This window comes from Pygocentrus nattereri, chromosome 4, assembly GCF_015220715.1.
Source record: "Pygocentrus nattereri isolate fPygNat1 chromosome 4, fPygNat1.pri, whole genome shotgun sequence".
NCBI classification, from domain to species: Eukaryota; Metazoa; Chordata; class Actinopteri; order Characiformes; family Serrasalmidae; genus Pygocentrus; species Pygocentrus nattereri.
Window position 1 is genome coordinate 26,249,513 of NC_051214.1, and position 21,946 is coordinate 26,271,458.

Sequence of the window (21,946 nt, forward strand, 5' to 3'; positions counted from 1 at the left end):
TGTTAATGTAAGAATAGCCTGGCTCATCAAATGAACCCAATGCAGCACACGCACTCGGATATTACAGCAACTTTACAAAGCACACAAAGCTTATTTTACTTAATGTCCATGGGAACAGCATCACCCTGTAAGCTCCATGGATCACTGGATTTCAAGTCATGTTGTGAACTTTAACAAGTTGCAAAACCTAATCACAGGTGTGCTGAAATAAGTTGATTGTTCCCCACCCCCACCCCCCACCGTGTACTGACCAGATAAATTTCATGAGCCAAACCCAAGTGTTCTGCAAAGAACGTCACACACATACGAAGGTTAAATGATAGCAAGAGAGAACACTGATAGACATTCAGAACTTCTAGTGCATACATCAGAACTACAGAACATTAAACATGAGTAACCAGCTCCTTTTCCGTTGGGCTTTTTCAACAGGACCGCTAAAATTTATTTTAAGAAACAAACCAAAAAAAAAAAACTTCAACAGGATTTTCGGCAAGTACTTTGATCACGCCTCCCAGCTCTTTGGATACTTTTTTTTTATTATTATTTTTATTTACTTCACACCATCCGGCAATGTTGAAATAATGTTGAATGCCAGAGACCAGGTACATAAATGTTAAGGGACACCTAGATTTATATATTTAAAAATAAAAGAACATGTTCAGTGGCTGATGATGGGTTCATAGAGACCATGATGAAAGCATGTTATTAAAGAGGTCACTTGATAATAGAGAGAGAGAGAAAGCCACTGATGTGTGTTTAAGCATCCAGAACCAGCCTGAGGAAGCTGTACTCAGCGTTACTAAGTGTCAGTATAAAACACAACGACAGTGACATATCATTGCTGTCCTAACCAAGAAAAACAGGAATCTTTTCCTCTAAAGCAGCAGCTGTAAGTACTGAATCATTATCTGAGTTGGGCTATTTTACCTGTTCATCTCTAAAAGATAAAAACAAAGCCACTCTAAAAACGTGATTATGTGGACACCTAAACTAATTAAAGTGAACGCGTTGTCTTGAGCCTTTATCCTCCTAGATTAGGGAAAAATTAGTGCAATAGTGTTAATTCTGACAGTTCGTCAAACAGCAGAGACCACAGGCCTCAACTATAAAACGTGTGCGCACAGATTTCATCCTAATATGTGAAACTTCACGTATAAGTACAGTGATTTATAAATTGTGAATGACAGAAGGGTTTCCAACCTGATATATGAACTGCAGGTATTTTAGTGTGTGATTTGTGAATGTTGGGTTTGTGTAAATCATGCAAATGTTGAGAACAAGTACGTTTTATAAATGAGACCCTACGTGTCCGTCCTTCTTGGCCACAGCAGTGCAAACGTCTCCACACATTGCTGTGACCCAGAAGGAACCTGGTTTGACACACACCTGCTATAAAAAAGTGGATTTAAACTTCGGTCCTAGCGACTCGCTACCCTGCAGGTACAGGGTGATTCAAAAAGATTCATCCGATTTCAAATCGCCATATTCTCACAGCTGTGAGGTGCCTAGGAACCAATCACAATCCAATTGAAAGAGGGGGTCACAGAGTTTCTGACTGTCACCGGAAGACGGCTCCCTTCAGTCTGTGAGGAGATACGACCCCAGAGCAGAAAGCGTTTTGGGTTCTCCACTTCAGTAAGAGAGAATCAGTCATAACTGTGCAACATGATGTTCATCAGCAGTGAACCTCCAACAGCTCAGAGTGTTCGTCATTGGTTCCACAAAACTGCATGATCTCCAAAATCGCACTGAAAGAGCCGTGAGTGCAGAGAGACTCACTCGAGTACGGGATGAATCTGACTATGGCGTTGATGTCGTCTGTACAGCTGGAGGAGGTTCGTATTGAGCACTTGTATATTTACATAAACTTTATGCTCATTTAAACCAGTTACAGTTTACTGCATTGTTCTGTAATGATAAGTGAAAATCATTTTGAAACTGGATGAATCTTTTTTGAATCACCCTGTATATTAAGTATTCACTGATCCAGCTCATTAAGAGCTTGATTACCTGATGAGCTGGATCAGGTGTTGGTGCTTGGAATAGAGCCCATGACCGGACCTGAAAACCACCGCTGTATAAACACAGTCATAAATCTTCACCAGCAGCCTGGATGCTTGAGTGTTTTGTCTCATGGAAATGTGGGAATATTTTATCAGCTGTAGTATTACTAAATAACTTCTAGTAAGCAAAGAGGACACAATGTGACCTCTTACTACCTCTCAGCAAGGCCGATCACAATTCTCTCAATCATCTGATCAACTTTAATTTAACCTGACTGCACTACTCAGTTGTTAACGTCCACAATCACGTTTACATCGCAACAGTGTAAGCTGGGCGCTTTTTCATCCGTTGGGTTGAGAGGAACTGATGTATTGCCACACATTAACAGTCTTATACTGCAAGTTCTAACATCTGGCTGATGTAACTTTTTAATGTCTGTTTATTTGAGCTGGAGCTGTATTTGTCTTCAGTATCAACAGCAAGGAAGTGAGAAAGCCAAATCAGCCAACGTGGCCGTTTTAGGCTTTTACTTTGATCAAAAAAAAAAAAGTTGTTAACTGCAATTATTTACATTTACATTAATTTAGATTTATAATTAATCATCAGCTAAAATGTTAGGATAGTGGCAAGTCTATTCTCAGCCACTGTGTGTTTATACACTTCAAAACAGAAGATAGACAGTTAGAACATTTAGACATGCTTATAAATGGAGATGATACCGGTTTAGTAAACACTGCCCATTTGAGACAACCTGCCCCACTGAAGGCAAGTTTTAATATATATTATGTTTTTTTTCCCCCTATTTTATTTCTTTAGATCTGTCAAGTTGTATTTGTGTTTGTCATATTCAGAGATTAAGATTCATTTGGGCTAAAACCAAAGTTGCCCAAAGATGCGACGGGTCATAATAATCATAGGACAGCAAGGATATGTTAACTACTGACATCTGAGTATGTCAACGCCAACATAGTTCTTCAGAAATGTAAAGGCCATTCTTGAACAACTGATACTGTGAGGGTGCTTCAAGGTTTTTTTTAAGCAATATTTATACCATGATCTTTTTAAATGCCTAAATGTATGAACAGGAGCCTTGAGCTCACATCAATAACCCCTCTCGTACACAGCAGACCCCCAACCAGCCACTGCCTGCATCCCACTGCACTGTGAGAAAACAAGTTCAACCTGGTTCTCTAGTGTGTCACAGTTTGTTTAAGTCCTTCATCTGAGGTTCTCATAATCCTAACTCTGCTTCACTTCACTGTTCCCTTTCTTAACAGATGCATTATTACACCAAAGACATGTCGTATTTATCTACTACATGTTCTTCCCCTACAAACGCTCTCCAGAGGTCTGGTCAGGCCTTAGAAAAATATGATATAGAACAGGCTATATGCCTCTCCAAACAGTCTTTGTTCATTAAATTTTAAACATTTAAGGACAAGTTCATGCATACCGCTTCCGACAACGTGACAACGCTGGTTTACATTCATTCAGTGAGTTACTGCCATTCTGTCTTAGCCAGCTATTAGGTCATCTCACTATTTGGGGACCAGTATTTTCACAAAATGAATTTAACATGGTGGGAAACCGTATTGCGTATAGAGGCAGCAAGTCTTAAACATCTTGAAACAGTCCGACGTCTTTAACCTTTAGCAGTGGACAAATCTTTACCCTTGGGTTTATTCACTGGACCAATAGGGAGTATACATGCCATATTGGATTGTATTGGCTGGTAGTAACTAAATACAAACTGCCTTAGTCAGACCTGGTAACTAGAGGAATTACCTCAGATTACCTAAATCCACATCCCCATCCTCTATACATTTCCAGGGATCTCTTTTTGTGGACAATTACTGGTGTAGCTCTGCTACTGGATGGATACTGCAACATGAACTGTGATTGGACCAGCACTCTGAACGGCTGGAGGCATATTTATCCTGAGACAACGGAACATTCGGACCGGTTCTGTACTGCGATGCTGAGGTCTGATATGAATTACATACGAATTATTGCAACCCGTTTCTACTCGAACTAACCTGACAAGCATCCTTACTCGATGGTTTAACCCACTCAAACTTCAAAAAGGTAAAAATCAATGATTAGAAAACATTTATTTTACACAAAGGCCATTTTATCAATAAGATCATGTATAACACAAAAAGAAAAAAATATATAAAGATCCATGAGAAGATTTCTATAAGTGCTGTCATTGATGAAAAGAAAACTGACAAACTGATTAAAACACAAAATGTCTTTTTTTTTCTCCTTTTTTTCTTTAAACAATGGTAAAAAGTAGTTCCTAATTTGGCTAACACTAAAATTCATGATTGTCCACACTTTAAAACGATCAAACCAAGGATGGCGTCATGACCTCCTTGCCGATTAGAACTTTCCCCTTTACCCCTGACATTCATGATAGCTTAAAGTGCAAGCAGCAGGAGGGACGCCGTAAAGGAGCCACTCCCATCTCAATCTAAACCTCATTAAAATGTTGAGAATGTAATTTCAGTACCTACACTGCCAACTTCCTAGCTTGTGCTGTATTTCTCCACAAACTTCACACATTGTTGAACTGATATGACCACAGCAACCCTACACTGGATTGGCCAAACGCTACTATGGCCGTTAGGTAAAGATGGCGTAGCTTGACTGCAATTTTCAGCACGAGGAGGAAGTCTAAAAAGACGCTAGTTTGGAAAGAACAGTAAATTAGTGTTGTCTTTTTAGGGTTTTGTTTGGGCATTAACTTAAAAAGCTGAGCTAATTAAGGGTACATTTACACAAAGACACACATTTAAAGTGCTATATAGACATAAGTGCTATACATTTTGTTGGGGGCTTCTTTATTGACCTCTAATGGGTCAGAACAGTTTTAACGTCTATTCCTATAGACGGCACCTCATTTAGACCAGATTACGTGCCATCATGATCCTACAGAATACATTCCTGGTAACTCTTTCTAGAGGGGACTGTACACGTAATACTAGAAAAGAAATGAAATCAATTTTTCAACAATTCTGCATGACTACACTTTTAAAGTGGTTGTTATACAGCTGTATGCAAAAGCTTGGACACCTCAGGTCCAAAAACGTTTAGTTGATTTTCTTGGTGAAAATAAGTTAAGATGTTCTGTACAGTAAATAAATGAAGATGTCATTTTAATGTAAACTGTAGTGTACAAGTTCTAGTTATTTTCATTGAACATTGAGGGTGGGAGCATACATTAAAAAAATGTGCAGTAACTTTTGCACAGACCACATTTTATATTTTATTTTTCCAACAGGTTAAATTTAACAAAAATTACATTAAAATGTGCAGAAGTGAGTTCTCTGTAGAGGATTTGTTCACTTCAGTTTATATATATATATATATATATATATATATATATATATATATATAAATAAAAAAAAAAAAAAAAAAAAAAAAAAAAAAAAAAAAAATCAACAAAGCAGCAGTTGTCCAGGGGCGCCCAAACTTTTGCATATATGCAATATGTCTATATTATAGACTCAATTTTGGTTGTAGTTCACTGATGCACAACGTAAATCTAAGAAAAAAATTATAGAAGACAATATATATATATACACACTATATAGTGTATTAAAGCTGTGCAAATACTTGTTTGCGTGCTAATATTTCTAGCAACAATGAGGTTTGGCTTGGTAAGACTAAATTTCAGGTTGGTTAAATTTACTATGCTATATTTTCTCTATCGTATCCAAAATATTACTGTCAAAGTGTTGAAACTGATATTATGGCTTGGCACTATGTAAATTTCAACTGTATTAATAAAAACTGTACATAGCATGTGGCCATTCTCCACTTCTCCATAAGGCTGCACTTTGTAGCGATCATAACATTAATCTATGCTAATCTCACTGCTATCATATATCATCTAAACTCTTTTTTCCCTTTCCTGAAAGCTCATAATGCTAAGGAAATATAATGTGGCAGCTAACAACTGCGAAAAGCTTAAACTCCACTTTCCCCATAATATACTATTCTACATCTCCATCTAAATCCACAGTCTGCTCTCTGATATTTACAAAATGTCTGTACATTTTAGAGGTTAATAAATGTGTCATTCTGTTAAACCATAAAATGGAAAAAAAAAAACTATAGTTATTGTTATTTCTTCAGCAGTTTTACTAAAATACGAAGGCGCTGTTTAAACAAACTGTGACACACAACTCAGAACCAGCACTGCCTGCTTCGCAGACACACACACGCACATACACACACAAGCCCCCCACGGCTAAAAGGAAGTCCGTGAAGGTATCAGCCATTAAGTGTGTTTTCTTTTTTTTCCTTTGAATACTACAAAAAAAGTATATTCAAAGCTACAAATAACAGACTATGCTTTTTCATCTCATGCATCAATATAAAATATTAGTTTCTCTTTCCTTTTGTCCATATATTTACATATTATTTTACAGATGTACTGTACAATAAAAGTTGAATCCACATGACATTCTTAAAAATATTTTCTGACCCACAATTACTTTTTTTTGACATGAAAAACGCAAAAGATGAAAAAGAAGAGGGGGGAAGAGGTTGTATGTGACACAGAGAGAGACAGAGAGAGAGAGACAGACAGACAAATGAGCATGGTGCCATTTGCCTGTTAGACTTCTCTGAAGTCTTGAATCGTCGTCTCCAGCCTACAAACCGAAGCGTTCTGCATAAATTAACCGAGTGAGGGGGTGATGACAGCACATACCGGGCGTACAAGACGAGGGAAGAGAGGGTTGAAAACAAAGGGGCGGGAGAAGCTTGACCCACCTCGCCCTTTTACTCCAGTGGAGCTTGACCGGGTGACTGAAAGAGCGGGCGCTGCTCTCTTGCGAGCCACTTCAAATGGCTCAGCATGTAAGGCCTACACTTCCCAGAACTCACTGCAAGCAGCCAGAGATCAGAGAGGAAAGGCAGGAAGGGCACAGGGTGAAAACTGCACCCTTTCTAGGTCTTGCCCTTCACCATATTAACAGGTATGATTCGAATACTGCTATTCTTCCATGGCGCACCGACGCTGACCTCTTCCCCTAGTCACCCCTCGCAATGGAGATTAGGTTCGGTCCTTGCCGACTGATTGGCCATTGCCGGGTTACTGAGGCGGTGCGTTGGAGCGGTCTGACATGCTGTCTGGCCTGAGAGATGCCAGTTGCTGCTGCTGCTGCTGCTGATGTTGCTGCTGCTGATGTTGCTGAAGCTGCTGCTGCTGTTGCTGATGTTGCTGTTGGAGCTGCTGCTGTGCCTGTTGCTGCTGTTGCTGCTGTTGTGTTGTGGTGGCAAAGGTTCCCTGCTGCTGTAAGGGAAACGCTGCCTGGAGTATCAGCTGGGCTGACTGGTTTCCATGGAGAAGCCGAGGAGCCTAAGAAGAATGGAGTAGACATTTAGGGTTCATATGCTTTTTAATCAGAGAACTTTTATGGTTAGCCAGGATTTATATGGTGTGTTCAAAAGCCAAATATTTTTGAAGGCATATCTATCCAGCATATACAGCCTAAAAGCACATATAAGCGCTGTTAGGCTTCACACAGCAGGTAAAAGTAGCCCAAATACAATCTATTTCTTCATGTGTGACACGTGTTGTCTGTGCGTCACTGTGTGAACAGAAAAAAAAAAAAAAATACACATGGAATCTTCAATTCCGATTTGAGACGCTTTCATATGTGGTACTGAAATTTGATCCGCATCCAATATGCGGCAATGCGAACAGTCTGAACAGCCAGATCAGTTTATTAATGCGACTTTTACGTCAATCCAACTCAACATTTGGCATAATTTTGCGCTGCTGAGACCTCAGACATTTAGACTGATGTTTCTGTACCAAAAAAACACAAGAAATTTACAGCAACCACTGTGTTCAAAGTGATTTCAAAAGAAACGACCAAATGCAGCTGTAAAAGAACGAGGCTGCAGCGTCAAAGAACAGTTATAAAATTTGAGGACACAAACCAAAGAAGTGACCGTGGCCCTCGTACGGCGAGATCTAACACACTCTGGGTGATGAGCCCAGCTGTCAGTCAGTGAAGCTTCATGATGGCTCCTGTGATGCTGGTGAAGATGAAACTGATCCTCCGGGAGCGGCTGGCGTTCATTCATAGTCACGATTGTTTACCTCTGGATGAGCTACGTGGAGCTACATGAAGCAATGTGATACACTGTTCTTTTGCCCATGCGGGTCAGTTTAGGAGCTGATCTGTTCAGACTGATGTCACATTCAGATCACATCTAAAATATATTGTGAATAGCCAAACAAAATAAATCAAATTTGGTGAGAAAACCTGATTTGGGCCACTTATAATACAAAATGTAGCAGTATGATATATAAAAATGTAACCTTGTCTGACAGAACAGATACGCTTACATTTTTAATCAATGTTTTAATCCATACCAGCTGCACTACATGAGCCTTATATCCATCAAACCACAAGCTCCCAAACCCTGACATTTTTCTCAAAATATCAAGGATCCATAGAGATCCTGTCAAATCACACACTCCCATTTACTATAATGTTCTAAACTATATTTAAAATAAAGTACAATATCATATTCTTGGTGGCTAATAGTTGCAGAGTAGCTCCTGCTCTGTACTAACAGTGCATGAAGGAGGCTCTTCTGATACCAACAGTGGTAAAACCTGTGATTGCGATTTTGTCAAAATAAGGAGATCTGCTGTGCGTGCCACCAGGGTTTAAAAGCGCAGATTTAGAAAAGAAAGGGAAAAAAAGCTGATATTCCCACCTGACGCAGATGCGTGATGGAGTCAGAGACTCGACTGATAATCTAAAGTGTTACCAAATGTGACTTCTGAAGCATCTCTGCTCTTTTAGCTTCAGTGTCCATGTAGAAAGCAATGCAGTTTGTTGTGTACTGATGTGAGGTGATGTGAATGCCTGGTATGAATTTAACTAAACTCAACTAAAATTGTAAATTCAACTAAACTAGACACAACTGATTTATTTTTAATTTATTCTCCATATATTAACATTAAAGACTTTTGCTCATGAAGTCTACTGTAGTATGGGTTGTGTGTGTGTGTGTGTGTGTGTGTGTGTGTGTGTGTGGGGGGGCGGGGGGGGGGGGGGGGGGGGGGGGGCGGGGGGGGGGGGTGTTTGGGCAACGCAATGAATGCTCAATTACTCTTTGAAATCTTTTGGACCAGCCCTGTTTTGGATGCGTCTTTTCTAGGTTGAATCTATTCTGAAAGACATGTTCAGTAAACATTCTAAAGAGCACTATAACAGCATGAAGTAACACTCTTAAATTTTAGTTTTGCATATTTTTTCCCTACTGAGGAAATTTCTCCAAATACGAAATACTAATTTCTCCAAAATTTTTCCAATACTACAAAAACTAAATTACTTCACCCAATGTCTATTGCAGGATCATGGACAATGAACAATGGCCATTTTTAAGTGGTTTCCACTGATTAAGCATAGCTGTGTTTCATGGTCAGCAAGTGTCATTTTCTGTATTAAACTGCTACACTTAAACAGCATTAGACCAACATTAGTTCTAAGCAGGGCTGCAGTGCCCCATTTGGTCACCTGGAGGAACTGCGTCTGCTGCTGGGTGAGTTGGGCCTGGGCTTGGCTCTGCTGCTGGGCGGCGGCTGCCTGCGACTGGGCCTGCTGCTCCTGAGAGGTAGCGGGCGGCTGCTGGGCAATGCTGATGGTCTGGGCCTGGCCCTGCTGTGGGGCGAATGCGGTTACCACCTGGCCCATGAACATGGTGGTGGGCACCATGACTGCTCCACATGCCATTGGCCCAGTCACCAGCTTGGTGAGGAGCTGAGGGGCTGCTGGGAATCTGAGAGTGGGGGAGGAAGCTAAGAGTGAGAAACTACATTGTGTACAGGGGTAAACAGATGTAAAAGTGTGCACTGGTCAAATAGGCCACTAAGCCAATGAATCTTGTGGCCAATAAGAGGTAATTAGTGGCTATAATAACAGAAATATATTTATTGCAAATACATGTATTTACAATTAATAAGCATACTTCAGAACCAAAGATGATGTTGCTTTGCAAAAAGAGATATTAACTAAAAACTACATTACTAAACTGTCACTATGGTAACCTTGGTGGCCCCCCTGACATCAATCTAGTTATTTCATTAGTTACTGTTTAGTTACTGCAGTGATAGACTTTCTGTCTAGCAGCACCTAATTTAACATATCGCTGTTTCCTGAAAAAAAATATATATATCTCCTGTATCTCCATCTAATCTGTATCACCAAAATGACAACTTTACAGGAGAAGAAAAAACCTAGTTCACTTTTAATGCAAGTCAATGGGACCAGACTCTCAAATTCTCCAATCCAAGTGGCCACATTTGTAGTAGCCAAAAGGTGAGAAGTTGTGTCTAGGGTTGTGCAACAGGGCTATGTCTACCCTGACTGTGTGTGCTCTTTCAGATGCAAAATGTAACATTATTAATCACTAATAAAGGCTTGGGTTGCATAGTTGTGAAAATGAGATCATGCTAAATGGCTACTGGCTTTCATTCACTGTAGCCATGCTAGAATTGTAGGGTATAGAACTCAATTTAAATGCATGGACATATGTGGCAGTGAGCACCTGACAGATATTTGTAACAGTGACTACAAAAATGCAAATTTTTATATTATATTATATTATATTATATTATATTATATTATATATATATATATATATATATATATATATATATATATATATATATATATATATATATATATATATATATATCTCCATCTCCATCCATCCATCCATCCATCCATTATCTTCCGCTTCTCCGGGGTTCGGGTCGCGGGGGCAGCATCCTAAGCAATGAAGCCCAGACCTCCCTTTCCCCAGCCACTTCCACCAGCTCTTCAAGGGGGATTCCGAGGCGCTCCCAGGCCAGCTGGGCGATATAGTCACGCCAGCGTGTCCTGGGTCTTCCCCGGGGTCTCCTCCCAGGTGGACAGGTGGAACCCGAGGGAGGCGTCCAGGAGGCATCCTAACCAGATGCCTGAACCACCTCAGCTGGCTCCTCTCGACGTGAAGAAGCAGCGGCTCTACTCCGAGTCCCTCCCGGATGACTGAACTTCTCACCCTATCTCTATGACCATAGGTGAGGGTGGGAACGTAGATCGACCGGTAAATGGAGAGCCTTGCCTTATGGCTCAGCTCTTTCTTTACCACAACAGACCGGTAAAGAGCCCGCATCACTGCTGACCCAGCACCAATCCGCCTGTCAATCTCCCGCTCCCTTGTACCATCACTCGTGAACAAGACCCCGAGATACTTGAACTCCTCCACTTGAGGCAAGAGCGTATCCCCGACCCAGAGAGGGCTCTCCACCCTTTTCCGCCTGAGAACCATGGTCTCGGATTTAGAGGTACTGATTCTCATCCCAGCCGCTTCACACTCGGCTGCAAACCGATCCAGCGAAAGCTGAAGTTCGCGACCTGATGTCCCCAATAGGACCACATCATCTGCAAACAGCAGCGATGTGACCCTGAGGTATAAATATGATTATATATAGTAAAAGCTCCCTCAAATAAACAGAAAATGTGTTTTATGATCAACGCATGGGTCGACTTTCAGTAGAAAAATGCACTTCAGCTTCTTTTAGGTTTAGCTTTTGGTTCCAATCAGTTTAAGAGGTTGAACAGTACCGTATCTGGCGGTCCTGAGAGAAGGTCGCGACGGCTGCTCCACTGGGGCTGTTCTGCGCCAGACTAGTCGAGATCTGCACAACGTTGGCCTGACCCGGCTGGGAGATCATCATGGTGTTATAGAGGGAAGCAGGCAGAGCTCCCGAGGGAGACTGCAGTCTATGAGAAGATCTCTGGGACTGGAGACAGATTTTAAAAACAGACATTGCTGGAGTAAGTGATTTGACATTACAGAGCACTGATGAGTTGCAGGGGGAAAAAAATAAAAAAATCTTACTTCAATTCCAAGCAGTAAACATAAATGGTCAGTTCATAGGGTTTCTATACCACAGGGCTCTAGACTGTAACCATGTTTTTCCAGCATGCGCAAGTAAAATTTCACATGGTCACATTCATGCGAGTGCATGGTGATCACTGGGCTGTTTAGGTGCCCCTCCGCCACTGGTACTGCATTAGCCACTGCTGTTGAAAGTAGCACTTGTTTACTGGCTCAGTGGGTCTCTCTCTAGCTGCACTTTCACCATCAGCTACATGCACGCACAGAGCACACAGACGATGAAACAATACAGTTAGTAGTCCAATTACCAAGCTCCAAAAACGAAGCGTTCGCAGCAGAATTCAGCTGTTTTTCAACTATTTTGGTTGTTTGTGTGTAAATAGCAGATAATCTTTAGTTTTAGGTCCTGTTCTGCTTTTTACTGTCAAGGAAAATACAGAGCAATAGTTTATTTTAATGCAAAAAACCAGAGATCCTGTTTACCCTGGCCACTTCATAGGACTAGTATCTGGATTCTATCCAGATAAGATGTCCACAATTACTGTGTGGTTGGTATAGTGTAGTGGATAACACCTCTGCCTTCCACATTGTAGACTGGGGTTCAATTCCCATCTGGGTAAAAATCCCTAAACTATACAAATAAAAGAGTCCTTGGGCAAGACTCCTAACCCTACCTTTACCTACCTGTGTAAAATGATCAAACTAAGTTGCCCTGGATAAGAATTTCTGCCAAATGCTGTAAACGTATTGTGTGGGACAGAATACACAAACCCACTCATTATGTGGCAGGAGTAAATTATCAGAGCTGTTTATTAAGTCCTCTGCAGTTTGTTTTGCACAGTAATGTTTTCCATACTGTTTATTAGCATTTGGTTTCCTCCCAACCAAGTGCGTCCTCTGTGATTATATTCCTAGCAGACACGGATCAGTTGTTTCGGTTGTACTGGCAGGAGTTTGGTTGTCGAATGTGTCTTAGAAAGACAGATGCGTTTACATTGCTATAACTTAAATCAAATGAGTCTCAAACCAGCTCCTGAAATGGTTTGAGCAATCGGATTTGTATCGGTTTTAAATGTATCTTCGGTGCATTTATACTTGCATTTTTATATGGCTTGGCCTCATCCAGATATAATCCTGATACTCAGGATGCAAGTGACCAGGTGTAAACGGGGTCAAAGATTGGTTGCTGGAGCAGCACTTGGGGGACTGAACGCCTTTTAGTCATAAGTATTACAAGAACAGTTTTGATGATGTGATGTAGGAGTATTACTTGTTTCTCGTCATTACTGGACAATGTATCTTTCATTTCTCTTTTGATGAGATTTTAGAAATATTGAAACAAACTTATTCTGGCAACTTATCCTGGTGTGTAGGTTGCCAAATAAAGCATGTCAACAATCAATGAGGATTTTGTGAGGAGTAGAATTTGGCAGTACTATTTTGACACCTTAAGTGTTCAGGTAAAAACATGCACGCTGTCCTGTTTTGCTTTTTTGATAACATTATGATTTCTTCAAAAATGATAATCTAGTTTGTCAGCCAGTGCTTGAGGCAGAGACACAATGATGAGATTAAAATACTTCACAAGAATCCAGTCTCAAGTCACTGTCGATCTTTATATCAATACAAAACTAGAGTATGGAAATTGAGATCTAAATGAACTATTTATAAATAATATAAATGAACTATTATCAGCATCCAAGTATTAATATGCAAAAAATGTGCAACCAAATCAATCAATGATTGAATCAATCAATCAATGAATCAATCGGTCACACCAGTACAACCAGTGGAAAAGTTAGTCTGGAGCCCTGTACCATTTTACACAATCAGCCATCCTCTCCCCCTCTATAGGTGGAAAGGCACCACCACTGACCAGATATTATTTAGGCAGTAGAACATTCTCAGCCCCCCACTTGCACATAACTATCCAACATTCACCAACACGGCACTATGTTTGCATTAATTATGTATAGAAATTAATTTACCACCCAAATATTCTGGTGAGTGGTGGTCCTATGGTGGCCTTTTTTCATTCACTAACAGGATAGAGGGTGTCTGGTAAGTGAATCCAATTAAATCATATCACTGTTCTAACAAATCATGCATCTACAAACTGGTAACTTGACAGGAGAAGGCAAGAGCATTAAGTTTTAATGTAATGAGATTTTTTCAAAGTAATTTTGAAGCATTTCTACTAAAATCAATTTATTACGAAATGTTCATACAACGTAAAAGAGCAGCTGCTGTGCTCAAATGATATTGACAAATATGTGTATGTGGCCCTCACCTGTGTGAGGGTGGAGTTCTGGTCTCGGAGTAGGTTCTGTTGTTGAGGAGGAGCTTGCTGGGTCTGCTGAGTGACTGTGTGTTGTGTGCCTGAGTGCGTGGATGCCAGGCCACCCTGTAAGCTGCCCGTTGGCACCACCTGACCCTGCATGGTCAGAGCGGTCCCTGGCTGCACTGAGGTACCTTGCGTCAACTGCACTGAGCCCAGGTTAAGACTTCCGCCACCAGGCTGCAGAAACATCTACACACACACACACACACACACAAAATCTGGTATATTACTATCCAATTAAAAAATAAATAAATCACATACCGGTGCGTCTCAATAAATTAGAATATCATCAAAAAGTTAATTTATTTCAGTAATTCAATTCAAAAAGTGAAACTCATATTATGTAGATTCATTACACACAGAGGGATCCATTTCAAGTGTTTATTTCTTTTGTTGATGATTATAGCCTACAGCCAATGAAAACTCAAAAGTCAGTACCTTAGAAAATTTTAATATTGTAAAAAAGTTCAATATTGTAATCATAGTATCACACTCTAATTAGCTAAATCAACACAAAACACCTGCAAAGGTTTCCTAAGCCTTTACATGGTCCCTCAGTCTGGTTCAGTAGGCTACACAATCATAGAGAAGACTGCTGACTTGTCAGTTGTCCAGAAGGCAGAAAAGCTACAAAAGGATATTACTAAAGAAAAATGTGATGCTAAAAAGTGCATAAGCAAAGGGATAACCCACAGCCTTGAAAGGACTGTCAAGAAAAGGTGATTCAAGAATTTGGGGGAGCTTCACAAAGAGTGGACTGCTGCTGAAGTCAGTGCTTCAGAGCCACCACACACAGACGTATCCAGGACACGGGCTAAAACTGTCACAATTCTTGTGTCAAGCCGCTCATGAAAAAGGACTGGACTGTTGCTCAGTGGTCCAAAGTCCTGTTTTCAGATGAAAGTAAATTTTGCATTTCATTTGGAAATCAAGGTCCTAGAGTCTGGAGGAAGAGTGGAGAGGCACACAATCCAAGCTGTTTGAGTTGTAGTGTGAAGTTTCCACAAACAGTTATGGTTTGGGGAACCATGTGATCTGCTGGTGTTGGTCAGTCAGCGCAGTCGTCTACCAGTACATTTTAGAACACTTCATGCTTCCCTCTGCTGACCAGCTTTATGGATATGTGGATTTCATTTTCCAGCAGGACCTGGCACCTGCCCACACTGCCAAAAATACCAAAAGCTGGTTTAATAACCACAGTATCACTGTGCTTGATTGGCCAGCAAACTCACCTGCCCTAAACAGAGAATCTATGGGGTACTGTCAAGAGGAAGATGAGAGACACCAGACCCAACAATGCAGACGAGCTGAAGGCCAATATCAAAGCAACCTGGCCATCCATAACACCTCAACAGTGCCACAGGCTGATCGCCTCCATGCCACGCCGCACTGATGGAGTGATTCATTCAAAAGGTGCCCCGACCAAGTATTGAGTGCATATACTGTACACATACTAGTAGGTCAACATGTACATATTAAAAACTTTTTTTTAGATTGGTCTTATAATATTAAAATTTTCTGAGATACTGACTTGTGGATTTTCATTGGCTGTAGGCCATAATCAACAATAAAAGAAATAAACGCTTGAAATAGATCACTTTGTGTGTAATTAATCTATAATATATGAGTCTCCCTTTCTGAATTGAATTACTGAAATAAATTAACTTTTCTATGATATTCTAATGTGAGATGCACCTGTATGTTAAAAAGACATCAGCACTATCATGCTGTACAAGAACAAAATAGCCCCAGTTAATTTTAGCGCTGACTCTCAGAGACAAAGGAACGTGCATTCCTGAGGCCATGGCACGTTTCAGCATGCTTAAGGCATGACTAATCGCTACTGAATCCATTCTTAGAAGTCTAGGAAAACATTCTAAGAAAAGATTAACTCTTCAAACGCCATGCAATGTGCGGCTAAATTTTCAGTCACATGTTAATTCTCTCCTGCAGACAGCAGGGGGTGCTCACCTGCAAGCCCTGGCCCTGTACCCTCTGAAGCTCTTCCTGGATCTGCCGCAGCTCCTCCTGCTGCCTTTGGATGTTGGCCTCAATCATGCGTGTGCGCTGCTCCAGCTGCTCTTTCAGGTGCTGCATGGCATCCAGCTGTGTGGAGAACTGCAGCACGGGCTGCAGAAAAAAAAAAAAAAGAAAAAAAATTAAAAATTAAGGTCAATAGGTCAAGCATGATGTTGGTCACATTAACAGCACATGCAACACTGGTTTACTTAAAGAGGAACTCACCACGAGATACCAGGATCATTTGAATGTTAGTCATAGAGAGAGCACAGCCTTCAACAACAGCTTACAAAGGGTTAGTGTTGAGAATCACAGGATTTAAAAGTTCATCACCGGGCCAAGAGGAAATTCAGGCCACAGTCCTGTCAACAGGAAGCACTCAGGAGACAGAAGAGCACTACGAGTTGTTTAACCGAAACCAAATGAGAATATTAAACAGTAACAGAGAAAACAAGCCGTTTAAGTAGTGAGTTCTGAGTGGCCAAAATACAACTCAGAGATATCCTGATGTGTTCCAACTGCAGCTCTAGAAAGATCTAGTCGCTGTCTTATCTTTTATCTTTGTTTTGAAATACTCCTACAAGTAATTTGGACCTCAAAACATCAGTTTCAGAATTGGTGGAGGTCCATCATAAACTTATGTAAGGACAAATTGGACGTGCTGGAATTTTAAGCAGCACATGTGTGACATGACAGCTGAAATCATGCAAAATAATTGATTAATTTATTAATAACTTATTGATTTCTATTTTTCATGCAGTGCTATAATGAAGTGAAAGACAATAATGCATACATTTAACAGACGTGAAACTGCTGACATGCATTATCCTACTCATTCTGGACAAACTTTTTGAACTGAGTGCAACCAGTCAGACTGTTAATGGTAACCAGCTGCATCACACCCACACTCATGTGGCAAGATTCAACACTGAAGCTCACCTCAAGCATGTAACACTTGATTAAAACTGTCTTATTATGTTAGATTATGCTTTTTAAGTTTAAAAGACAATATTAAGCTGCTTTGGGGCTCACAACCAGCTTTGCAGCTCAACCTGCATGCGTTTGAACACTGTGATGAAAATACAGCATTCACTTAAAAAGTGCATGAATATCACAGTTTTTATAAATATAAAAATACAAATTCCTCCCTAAAACAGGCACACGAGTCTTTACCACCCTCAAATTATTATAAAGTTCAGAACATTAAATTATTGTTATTTAACAGTTGTGTTCCTGAAATCAGGGGATGTTGCAACACCTTTGACAACCATCCATGAATTAGAATATTAAAATGATTGATAATTGAGGATAATATGCATTACGCAGCTCAGCAGGAAGACAGCACAAGCAGTTTTGAAAGTTTTGCTGAAGTGCTTGTTTCATTTAATTAAACAGTTGTGGCCAATTCAGTTTTTAGTACTGATAATAACTTATCTTCATAATGTCAGCCCTACAAAACCTATAATCCAGACAGGTAAAAGACAGAGTTAAAGGGACATTTTGGTTCAACACTGGGGTTTATGCTAATTATAATCTTGCAGAGCAGCATTATATTCCTCAGCCTTATCGTTCTGGCAGAATTTATAATTTTGTCATTTTCAAGTTTTCTTTCATTGACTTTTTCTCAGCATGCGCTACGGAAATGCATCATACAAGCATTAAAAATCCCCATGTCAACCTGTCCTCAGTGAAGCCTAGCTAGGCTATAGGCTAATAAATTCAACCAACCTAGAAGTACAACTCTGACCTCAGTCATGAACAAAATCATAAAGAAAACAGTGATTCTGTCTTTATTTGGCACAACATGGAGACTGAGGTTAAGTGTTTTACCCTTCCAGCCAGAGAAAGCCAGACTGAGAAAGTTTCTAGATAGCCAGGTACCCAGTTAACTTTAGCTCTTAGCAAGCACTTCAGTAATCAATTCTCTCCACTCTAATTCTAATTTGAAGTTATCAGTAATGTCACTATTTTAAGATATGGTTTCCTAGCAGTAACGCTGGCAATCTGACTTCCTTCTGCATTCACCAGCTGGAAAAAATCCCCCCAAAGCAGTTGTTTTCCTAAAGTTCCTCATCAGAAGGGTGTTTTCCTAGTATTTCAAATACAAAAATTCAAGTTAAGTAGAAATGGCTAAATCGTGGTCAAAGTGTCCCTTTAACAGCACATCTATTTGGAGCAGGCCAGTCTGCTAGTGTTTATATGTTACCTGCACAGTGGGCTGCAGCTGCTGCGGTTGCTGGGGCTGGGATACTAGACACGTTGCCATCGTCTGGCTTGTGTTCTGGGAGCTCATTGACTGGAGATGGACAGACAAATATAAACAAACATTCAGATATACAACCACATCCACTACAATTTAACTCCAAATTGTCCATCAAGAATGAATAGGTTAACCAATCAACAGACTAAAAAGGGGAGTCTGGATCTAGAAGGTTTGTATCTGCTAGACAAACAAGTTAGTTATGATGTCTGTGGCTACTAACTTAATTATATAATGTCAAATGTCTATCAGAATATTTCCAGGATTTGACTTTCAGTTCATGTCCAAATACAGAGCACCAATAAATACACACACACACACACACACACACAAAGCATTCTAACCTGGCTGCTGATAGAGGGCCGTCGCTGAGAGGTCATCTCAATGGTGGAGACGGACTGGCGGGGCGGCGTGCTGCGCTCTGTCTGTAGCTTTGTCTGGGTGGCTACACAAACAGTGTAGTCAATCAGAATAATTAGGAAGCACAAAATCCTTAAGCACCAACAGCAAACAAATCTACATAACTGCTACACAGTTCCATTCCTCAGGCACCCTCTGTACTGTACATTTTAGGGTTCTGTGCCAACACCCTTGATTCAGTTAATCAAAGCTTTGAGAGATGAATTATGAATGTAAATAAAAGAGACCAGTACACTGTACTGTTATTGTAGGCAATTATTTTTTATTACTATTAGGCTATTTATAAAAAAGGCTTGGTGTTTTTTGTTTTTATTAATATGTGCAATAAAACTACAACACTAAGATATCACAACTGTTGAAGCCCTGGTTCATGTTTCTCAAGAGGTGTTCTATACATGGAAAGCTGTGGTTGCCTTTATCTGTTTCAAGACCATGGTTAAAAAAAAAAGAAAAAAAAAAAGTATATGATTAGTACATCTGAAAGCTATGAAATGGCATGATTTATGGCATTTAAATTGTCCAATTTGTTCAGCATAAGCAATGACCGTAATCGATCTGTGACTCCTGATACAATGGTGAGTCAGCTTGAGTATGCAAAATAATATATATATATATATATATATATATATATATATATATATATATATATATATATATATATATAAAACTACAAACCATTGTTTATTGATTATTACCAAGGGATATCCCAATGCTCAGTTACGAACCCAGTGACTATTCCTTTTTCTGATTGGCCTTTTTTGCCACAATCTCCTGATTCTGAGAAGTTTCCCTCAAGCTTCCTGTTTTTTTCACTCTTTATAATTAAAGGTGGAAACAGCTTGCAAGCTGTCTCTCCTAGTTGCCACACTGATTTATGAGCAATAAAAATAATAGGCTACAATAAATAAACAATTCCTTGTTTAGTGGCGCATACATGTACTAACTGAATGACTTGATCATGAACACGTATCATCAAAGGAAAAAAGGATCAAACATAATAAAAAAAATGATTATAATCATTCTCATTAATATTTTATTGCCCACCAGCGTTCAAAACGTGTAATGCAGCATGTGGAACTGCGCTAATACGTACAGGTGGGGTCAGACACGGCGGTGTGCGAAGAGGATTTGCGAGAGCTCCGGGAGGAGGCGGAGGGTGTGCGGCTGTGATCGAAACGCTCCAGTGCCTCTTTCAGGCTGGAAGTGTTCAACTCTGAGCCTGAATCCTGAGACTGAAATAGAGACAGAGAGGTAAAGGAGACTGATGGTAGATCAAGTGTAGTAATAAAATAACAGGTGTGTTAGTTTTTAAACATTTGTTTTTGTACAATGTCAGGACTTGGGTTCATCAGTTTTGACCTATACATAATATACACCGATTGGTCACTTCATTCAATACCATGTATCTGCACTCTGTGTCCATTTTATCAGGTCAATTTATCATACAGGTGACCGTTTCTCTGCATACTTTATTAGCCCCCTTTCACCCTGTTCTTCAACAGTGAAACCCCACACAAGACCACCACAAAGCAGGGTTATTATGTAGGTGGTGGATCACCTCAGCACCGCAGTAACGCTGACCTGGTGGTGGTGTGTTAGCATGGGATGCACTGGTGTGAGCAGATCAGGCTTTCTATCCATAACCCTACACCTAAACCTAACATTAAACTCAGTAACCAAATGTTTCCATTCTTTCAGTTTTAAACAATGAAACGCATTTGGTTGGACTTCAAATAGCAAATAGCCCTGTTTTTCTCCATTTTTTCCAACAAAGACAAGATGCTGTTGCCCTGAAAACGTATATAAACCCCACACCTTGTCTGCAGTGATCTCAGGAGGAGACTCCTCGATGCCGAGCTCTCTGCGCTGCTCAGCCCTCACCTCAGCATAGCTACAGTGAGACAGAACACAAACACAGCATTAACACAGTAACAGAATAAAATCTCTTCTTGCTTACATATTTTGCCCCACCTGATCCTGACCACTGTATATGTCTAAGACTCTCACCTGACCACAGTGTGTGTGCAGACGATAAACTCAGGCCGTGAGTTCCACTGGTGGTAGGTGATGTAGTAGTGTGTCTGGAGCCAGATCCACTGCTGGCCTTTTGTCAGGAACCGATAATAGCATGATTTGCCTTTTCCATACTGCATCACTGCATCAACATAGATTGTCATCAGGAGAACATCCAGAAAAAAGTAAAGATCTGTCTTTACAAATAAATGCATTCAAACTCCTCATGAACAGGCATACAACATAAGGAAACTTCAAAATCACACAAAAAACATTTTCTTACAGTAACTTGAATAACTCACAGTGTTCATGGCACTTGGCTAGAGTCTCCAGGTCATCTACGTGATAGTAGTCATAGCCTGATGTGCCGAGAACCTCAAAAGGCAAGTAACCTATGATAGGTGGAGCCCTGAGGAGCACAACAAAAAAATTTCCAATATTTAAAAGGCTTTTTTCTTCAATTATTCATTAACAAGAATAAATATGCAAACTAAAAAAAGATCACAATATTCACAACAATTAATGACAATTATACTAAGTAACAAACTGAAAATAATCACAGAATAAAAAATTAAGAAAAACTAAATACTATAATATACTATACTATACTCTACTATGATATTCAATACTACACTAAATACAATAATATGAACATATTCTTTATAAATAAAGGTATTTCCTTTTTGGACTTTTTGTTGAGTTCACAAATAAAAAAGCAAAACAAATAGTACCAACAGGCACTTTTCATGACAAATAGATATTCTTTACTGATCACAAAACAAGAAAATGATTGCATCAGGTAGGCATTTGTTTTTGGAAAAGCAAAACGAGCACAAAGAATTTCACCCGTTCATCTACAAGCTGAGTGCTTTCATATACAGCTGGTCTGTCCATAACTCAGTCTGAGATATATTTGGAGATTTAGCACCATATTTCACAAAGTAGAGAATGAATTAATCCTTTAA

General features: G+C 39.9%; 1 protein-coding gene across 1 annotated transcript in view; it reads right to left on the reverse strand.

The window, feature by feature from the left end:
• Window positions 1-5,457: 5,457 nt before the first annotated feature.
• clocka (clock circadian regulator a) overlaps window positions 5,458-21,946 on the reverse strand; it is a 92,609-nt gene continuing 76,120 nt past the window's right edge. The window contains exons 14-24 of the mRNA XM_017688102.2: window positions 21,284-21,390; window positions 20,976-21,123; window positions 20,784-20,859; window positions 20,062-20,200; window positions 18,893-18,993; window positions 18,495-18,584; window positions 16,241-16,399; window positions 14,219-14,458; window positions 11,652-11,830; window positions 9,558-9,819; window positions 5,458-7,375 (exon numbers count right to left, since the gene is read on the reverse strand). Coding sequence (XP_017543591.1) covers window positions 7,109-7,375; window positions 9,558-9,819; window positions 11,652-11,830; window positions 14,219-14,458; window positions 16,241-16,399; window positions 18,495-18,584; window positions 18,893-18,993; window positions 20,062-20,200; window positions 20,784-20,859; window positions 20,976-21,123; window positions 21,284-21,390 — 1,768 coding nt within the window. The 3' untranslated portion in view covers window positions 5,458-7,108. The remainder of the gene's footprint in view (window positions 7,376-9,557; window positions 9,820-11,651; window positions 11,831-14,218; window positions 14,459-16,240; window positions 16,400-18,494; window positions 18,585-18,892; window positions 18,994-20,061; window positions 20,201-20,783; window positions 20,860-20,975; window positions 21,124-21,283; window positions 21,391-21,946) is intronic.